The following is a 7839-nucleotide window of genomic DNA, read 5'->3' on the forward strand; positions in this document are numbered from 1 at the left end:
CTAGAAGACAGTGTAGCTGAGGTTGTAAGGAAGAACAGGTAATAACTAAGCTTAGGATAGGGCACACTAGGCTGAATCGTACTCTTCATATCATTGGCAAGCATGCCACAGGTCATTGTATTAACTGCAGGGAAATGGAGACTGTCCGTCATGTTTTGTTAGAATGCCAAGCGTACAGCACAGAAAGAGGTATTCTGCTAGAGGAGGTCAGAGAACTGGGGGAGACCAGGCTCTCTCCTGAGGGACTACTTTCCTTTTCTGTGCACTCAGCTTGGAGATTTGTGTTTAATTTCTTAAAGACTACAGGACTTTTTGAAAGGATTTAGTTTATTTTTTATTTAGTGAATTGTTTATTTATTTGTCTATTTTTTTTCTTTTTTTCTTTTCTTTTCTTTGATTTTTTAACTCCTTCGTCAACGCTCCACACCCGCAGTTACATAATTGTACCGTTGGTGGCGGTAATGCAACATTACGGATGCTAACCGCCAATACATTACAAAAAGAAGAAGAAGTAAACAGGCTCCGTGCAGTTCCCCTCCGTGCCGCGGGTGGCGCTGTTCCGCTCAGAGCAGGAAGTACAGCACCAACACGTGTCGCCTCCACGCGCAGTGCATGTTGTGATCGGCTCGCGGCGTTCAGAGCAGAAAACAACCGAACGGTTCGCGGTTATTGATCAGAAATGACGAAGGTGAAGAAGGAGAAGATCACTGAGGAGGAGGTGGAGGCGGAACCGGCCCCCTGTACCCCTGGTACCCCCGGCACCGGCGGCACCGAGCGGTCCTACCAGGAGCTGATCGCCCACCTGAACCCGGTGGCCCAGCCGCTGGCCTCCCGGAAGCTCAGCAAGAAGCTGTACAAATGCGTTAAAAAGGGTAAAAACAAAGGGAACTGATCCTGGTTCTGTTTTGTGTGGTTCTGTTCTGTGTGGTTCTGTTCTGCTCTGTGTGGTTCTGCTCTGTTCTGTGTGGTTCTGCTCTGTTCTGTGTGGTTCTGCTCTGTTCTGTGTGGTTCTGCTCTGTTCTGTGTGGTTCTGCTCTGTTCTGTGTGGTTCTGCTCTGTTCTGTTCTGTTCTGTTCTGTGTGGTTCTGTTCTGCTCTGCTCTGTTCTGTTCTGTTCTGTGTGGTTCTGTTCTGCTCTGTTCTGTTCTGTTCTGTGTGGTTCTGTTCTGTTCTGTGTGGTTCTGTTCTGTGTGGTTCTGCTCTGTTCTGTGTGGTTCTACTCTGTTCTGTGTGGTTCTGTTCTGTGTGGTTCTGCTCTGTGTGGTTCTGTTCTGTGTGGTTCTGCTCTGTGTGGTTCTGCTCTGTTCTGTGTGGTTCTGCTCTGCTCTGTGTGGTTCTGCTCTGTTCTGTGTGGTTCTGCTCTGCTCTGTGTGGTTCTGCTCTGTTCTGTGTGGTTCTGTTCTGTGTGGTTCTGCTCTGTTCTGTGTGGTTCTGTTCTGTTCTGTGTGGTTCTGCTCTGTTCTGTGTGGTTCTGCTCTGCTCTGTGTGGTTCTGCTCTGTTCTGTGTGGTTCTGTTCTGTTCTGTGTGGTTCTGTTCTGTTCTGTGTGGTTCTGCACTACTCTGTGTGGTTCTGCTCTGTTCTGTGTGGTTCTGTTCTGTTCTGTGTGGTTCTGCTCTGTTCTGTTCTGTGTGGTTCTGTTCTGTTCTGTGTGGTTCTGCTCTGCTCTGTGTGGTTCTGTTCTGTTCTGTTCTGTGTGGTTCTGCTCTGTTCTGTGTGGTTCTGCTCTGTTCTGTGTGGTTCTGCTCTGTTCTGTGTGGTTCTGTTCTGTGTGGTTCTGCTCTGTTCTGTGTGGTTCTGCTCTGTGTGGTTCTGCTCTGTTCTGTGTGGTTCTGTTCTGTTCTGTGCGGTTCTGTTCTGTTCTGTTCTGTGTGGTTCTGTTCTGTTCTGTGTGGTTCTGCTCTGCTCTGTGTGGTTCTGCTCTGTTCTGTGTGGTTCTGTTCTGTGTGGTTCTGTTCTGTGTGGTTCTGCTCTGTTCTGTGTGGTTCTGTTCTGTGTGGTTCTGTTCTGTGTGGTTCTGCTCTGTGTGGTTCTGCTCTGTTCTGTGTGGTTCTGTTCTGTGTGGTTCTACTCTGTTCTGTGTGGTTCTGTTCTGTGTGGTTCTGCTCTGTTCTGTGTGGTTCTGCTCTGTTCTGTGTGGTTCTGTTCTGTGTGGTTCTGTTCTGTTCTGTGTGGTTCTGCTCTGTGTGGTTCTGCTCTGTTCTGTGTGGTTCTGTTCTGTGTGGTTCTACTCTGTTCTGTGTGGTTCTGTTCTGTGTGGTTCTGCTCTGTTCTGTGTGGTTCTGTTCTGTTCTGTGTGGTTCTGTTCTGTGTGGTTCTGCTCTGCTCTGTGTGGTTCTGCTCTGCTCTGTGTGGTTCTGTTCTGTTCTGTGTGGTTCTGTTCTGTGTGGTTCTGCTCTGCTCTGTGTGGTTCTGTTCTGTGTGGTTCTGTTCTGTGTGGTTCTGCTCTGTTTGGTTCTGTTCTGTGTGGTTCTGCTCTGTTCTGTTCTGTTCTGTGTGGTTCTGTTCTGTTCTGTGTGGTTCTGTTCTGTGTGGTTCTGTGTGGTTCTGTTCTGTGTGGTTCTGCTCTGTTCTGTGTGGTTCTGCTCTGTTCTGTGTGGTTCTGCTTTACTCTGTGGTTCTGCTCTGTGTGGTTCTGTTCTGTTCTGTGTGGTTCTGTTCTGTGTGGTTCTGCTCTGTTCTGTGTGGTTCTGTTCTGTGTGGTTCTGCTCTGTTCTGTGTGGTTCTGCTCTGTTCTGTGTGGTTCTGCTTTACTCTGTGGTTCTACTCTGTGTGGTTCTGTTCTGTTCTGCTCTGTGTGGTTCTGTTCTGTTCTGTGTGGTTCTGCTCTGTTCTGTTCTGTGTGGTTCTGTTCTGTTCTGTGTGGTTCTGCTCTGTTCTGTGTGGTTCTGCTCTGCTCTGTGTGGTTCTGTTCTGTGTGGTTCTGCTCTGTTCTGTTCTGTTCTGTGTGGTTCTGTTCTGTGTGGTTCTGTTCTGTGTGGTTCTGTTCTGTTCAGTGTGGTTCTGCTCTGTTCTGTGTGGTTCTGCTCTGCTCTGTGTGGTTCTGTTCTGTTCTGTGTGGTTCTGTTCTGTTCTGTTCTGTGTGGTTCTGTTCTGTTCTGTTCTGTGTGGTTCTGTTCTGTTCTGTGTGGTTCTGTTCTGCTCTGTGTGGTTCTGTTCTGTTCTGTGTGGTTCTGTTCTGTTCTGTGTGGTTCTGTTCTGTTCTGTGTTGTTCTGTTCTGTGTGGTTCTGTTCTGTGTGGTTCTGCTCTGTTCTGTGTGGTTCTGCTCTGTTCTGTGTGGTTCTGCTTTACTCTGTGGTTCTACTCTGTGTGGTTCTGTTCTGTTCTGCTCTGTGTGGTTCTGTTCTGTGTGGTTCTGTTCTGCTCTGTGTGGTTCTGCTCTGTTCTGTGTGGTTCTGCTTTACTCTGTGGTTCTACTCTGTGTGGTTCTGTTCTGTTCTGTTCTGTGTGGTTCTGCTCTGTGTGGTTTTGTTCTGCTCTGTGTGGTTCTGCTCTGTTCTGTTCTGTGTGGTTCTGCTCTGTTCTGTGTGGTTCTGCTCTGCTCTGTGTGGTTCTGTTCTGTGTGGTTCTGCTCTGTTCTGTTCTGTTCTGTGTGGTTCTGTTCTGTGTGGTTCTGTTCTGTGTGGTTCTGTTCTGTTCAGTGTGGTTCTGCTCTGTTCTGTGTGGTTCTGCTCTGCTCTGTGTGGTTCTGTTCTGTTCTGTGTGGTTCTGTTCTGTTCTGTGTGGTTCTGTTCTGTTCTGTTCTGTGTGGTTCTGTTCTGTTCTGTGTGGTTCTGTTCTGCTCTGTGTGGTTCTGTTCTGTTCTGTGTGGTTCTGTTCTGTTCTGTGTGGTTCTGTTCTGTTCTGTTCTGTGTGGTTCTGTTCTGTTCTGTGTGGTTCTGCTCTGTTCTGTGTGGTTCTGCTCTGCTCTGTGTGGTTCTGCTCTGTTCTGTGTGGTTCTGCTCTGTGTGGTTCTGTTCTGTGTGGTTCTGTTCTGTTCTGTGTGGTTCTGCTCTGTTCTGTGTGGGTCTGTTCTGTTCTGTTCTGCTCTGTTCTGTGTGGTTCTGCTCTGTTCTCTGTGGTTCTGTTCTACTCTGTGTGGTTCTGCTCTGTTCTTTGTGGTTCTGCTCTGTTCTGTTCTGTGTGGTTCTGCTCTGTTCTGTTCTGTGTGGTTCTGCTCTGTGTGGTTCTGTTCTGCTCTGTGTGGTTCTGTTCTGTTCTGTGTGGTTCTGTTCTCTCTGTGTGGTTCTGTTCTGTTCTGTGTGGTTCTGTTCTCTCTGTGTGGTTCTGTTCTGCTCCGTGTGGTTCTGTTCTGTGTGGTTCTGTTCTCTGTGGTTCGGTTCTGTTCTGGTTGTTCTGTTCTGTGTGGTTCTGTTCTGTTCTGTGTGGTTCTGTTCTGCTCCGTGTGGTTCTGTTCTGTGTGGTTCTGTTCTCTGTGGTTCGGTTCTGTTCTGGATGTTCTGTTCTGTTCTGTGTGGTTCTGTTCTGCTCTGTGTGGTTCTGTTCTGTTCTGTGTGGTTCTGTTCTGCTCTGTGTGGTTCTGCTCTGCTCTGTGTGGTTCTGCTCTGTTCTGTGTGGTTCTGCTCTGTGTGGTTCTGTTCTGCTCTGTGTGGTTCTGTTCTGCTCTGTGTGGTTCTGTTCTGTGTGGTTCTGCTCTGTTCTGTGTGGTTCTGCTCTGTGTGGTTCTGCTCTGCTCTGTGTGGTTCTGCTCTGTTCTGTGTGGTTCTGCTCTGTTCTGTGTGGTTCTGCTCTGCTCTGTGTGGTTCTGCTCTGTTCTGTGTGGTTCTGTTCTGCTCTGTGTGGTTCTGCTCTGTTCTGTGTGGTTCTGCTCTGTGTGGTTCTGTTCTGTTCTGTGTGGTTCTGTTCTGTTCTGTGTGGTTCTGTTCTGTTCTGTGTGGTTCTGTTCTGTGTGGTTCTGTTCTGTTCTGTGTGGTTCTGCTCTGTTCTGTGTGGTTCTGTTCTGTTCTGTGTGGTTCTGTTCTGTTCTGTGTGGTTCTGCTCTGTTCTGTGTGGTTCTGTTCTGCTCTGTGTGGTTCTGCTCTGTGTGGTTCTGCTCTGTTCTGTGTGGTTCTGCTCTGTTCTCTGTGGTTCTGTTCTGTGTGGTTCTGTTCTACTCTGTGTGGTTCTGTTCTGCTCTGTGTGGTTCTGCTCTGTTCTGTTCTGTGTGGTTCTGCTCTCTTCTGTTCTGTGTGGTTCTGCTCTCTTCTGTTCTGTGTGGTTCTGTTCTGCTCTGTGTGGTTCTGTTCTGTGTGGTTCTGCTCTCTTCTGTGTGGTTCTGTTCTGTGTGGTTCTGCTCTGTGTGGTTCTGTTCTGTGTGGTTCTGTTCTGCTCTGTGTGGTTCTGTTCTGTTCTGTGTGGTTCTGTTCTCTCTGTGTGGTTCTGTTCTGTGTGGTTCTGTTCTCTCTGTGTGGTTCTGTTCTGCTCCGTGTGGTTCTGTTCTGTGTGGTTCTGTTCTCTGTGGTTCGGTTCGGTTCTGTTCTGGTTGTTCTGTTCTGTGTGGTTCTGTTCTGTTCTGTGTGGTTCTGTTCTGCTCCGTGTGGTTCTGTTCTGTTCTGTGTGGTTCTGTTCTGCTCTGTGTGGTTCTGCTCTGTGTGGTTCTGTTCTGCTCTCTGGTTCTGTTGTGCTCTGTGTGGTTCTGGTCTCATTGGTTCTGGTTCTGTTTCCAGCTGCCAAGGTGAAGAACATCCGCCGCGGAGTGAAAGAAGTCCAGAAGTTCATCAATAAGGGAGAGAAGGGGTGAGTTAGAGATTATTGATCAGATTGATAGTTGGACTGATTATTGATCCGATTGATAGTTGGACTGATTATTGATCTGATTGATAGTTGGACTGATTATTGATCCGATTGATAGTTGGCCTGATTATTGATCCGATTGATAGTTGGACTGATTATTGATCCGATTGATAGTTGGCCTGATTATTGATCCGATTGATAGTTGGACTGATTATTGATCCGATTGATAGTTGGACTGATTATTGATCCAATTGATAGTTGGCCTGATTATTGATCTGATTGATAGTAGGCCTTTTTATTGATCCGATTGATAGTTGGACTGATTATTGATCTGATTGATAGTTGGACTGATTATTGATCCGATTGATAGTTGGCCTTTTTATTGATCTTATTTATAGTTGGACTGATTATTGATCTGATTGATAGTTGGACTCATTATTGATCTGATTGATAGTTGGACTGATTATTGATCCGATTGATAGTTGGACTCATTATTGATCTGATTGATAGTTGGCCTGATTATTGATCTGATTGATAGTAGGCCTTTTTATTGATCTGATTGATAGTTGGTCTGTTTATTGATCTGATTGATAGTTGGTCTGTTTATTGATCTGATTGATAGTTGGACTGATTATTGATCTGATTGATAGTTGGACTGATTATTGATCTGATTGATAGTTGGACTGATTATTGATCCGATTGATAGTTGGCCTGATTATTGATCTGATTGATAGATGAGACTGATTATTGATCCGATTGATAGTTGGCCTGAATATTGATCCGATCGATAGTTGGCCTGATTATTGATCCGATCGATAGTTGGCCTGATTATTGATCCGATCGATAGTTGGCCTGATTATTGATCCGATCGATAGTTGGCCTGATTATTGATCCGATCGATAGTTGGCCTGATTATTGATCCGATCGATAGTTGGCCTGATTATTGATCCGATCGATAGTTGGCCTGATTATTGATCCGATCGATAGTTGGCCTGATTATTGATCCAATCGATAGTTGGCCTGATTATTGATCCAATCGATAGTTGGCCTGATTATCGATCCGATTGATAGTTGGCCTCTCTGGTCGGGTCTCAGGCGCTGACTGTGTGCTTTCCGCCCGTATCTCTGCAGCATTGTGGTTCTGGCGGGCGACACGCTGCCCATCGACGTGTACTGCCACCTGCCGGTCATGTGTGAGGACAGAAGCCTGCCATACGCATATATCCCCTCCAAAGTGGTGAGTGTTAGCGGTGATGTCACTGATGTTCTGGATCACTGTCGGACCTTTGATTCTGACCTCAGTTTGATTCTTTGGTCCAGCTTGTACTGATCAGAATGTTAACTTCAAAATGAGCCGGTTCAGACTCTACGATGTGATTATATGGTGACACAAAGAGGTCCAACAGCACCGTAAAGACGCTGTTTGAAGCCTTCTGACACGTGTGACCCGGCTGTCTTCATTCTGTTGACGCGAGTCAGCGACGCCTAAAATCAGATTCTCAGTGGACTTGTGAACGCTCTCTGGTGTTTATCTTTGACCTTCCTTGTTTCCAGGATCTGGGCTCATCCGCCGGCTCCAAGCGGCCGACCTGCGTGATTCTGATCAAACCTCACGAGGACTACCAGGACGCCTACAACGAGTGTGTCCAGGAGGTGACCAGCCTGCCCAAACCCCTCTGAGATGCAGAGACGCTAACACTTTACACCCACTTCCAGTGTTTGTGCTAAGCTAGGCTAACGCCACACCACGACTCGAGGCGTTTCACAGGAAACATCATGACTGACGCGTGTTTCGTGGTTTATTGATCAGCTGATCGGGACTGAACAGTTTGAGCCCTGCTGGATTTTGTATTTTTCTGTTTTAAATTCTGACTTTTTTTATTAAACATGAACACACTCAACACGTCTGAAGTTTTCTTTAAATGAAGCCGTGAAACTGACCTGGTTTGAAGCACCTGGTTGCTGGGGTGTGTGTGGTTCCTCTGGTGTGTTCAGGGACAATATACCCACCCACAAGTTGTCATTTGGTTTTTTTTCATCATTTGAGTATGTGTCATTCAAAATGGAGATAAAACAATCTTCCATACTTATATCACCATTTATAAACCACCACAGAATTGTTTTATTG

General features: G+C 46.6%; 1 protein-coding gene across 1 annotated transcript; it reads left to right on the forward strand.

The window, feature by feature from the left end:
- Positions 1–555: 555 nt before the first annotated feature.
- nhp2 (NHP2 ribonucleoprotein homolog (yeast)) lies at positions 556–7612 on the forward strand. The gene is made up of 4 exons (XM_075487065.1): positions 556–872; positions 5645–5714; positions 6843–6948; positions 7266–7612. Exons 1-4 carry the CDS (start codon positions 680–682, stop codon positions 7389–7391), a joined length of 495 nt encoding a protein of 164 aa, XP_075343180.1. The 5' UTR covers positions 556–679; the 3' UTR covers positions 7392–7612.
- The last annotated feature ends 227 nt before the right edge of the window (positions 7613–7839 follow it).

Source organism: Odontesthes bonariensis, chromosome 16 (genome assembly GCF_027942865.1).
Source record: "Odontesthes bonariensis isolate fOdoBon6 chromosome 16, fOdoBon6.hap1, whole genome shotgun sequence".
Classification (NCBI taxonomy): Eukaryota; Metazoa; Chordata; class Actinopteri; order Atheriniformes; family Atherinopsidae; genus Odontesthes; species Odontesthes bonariensis.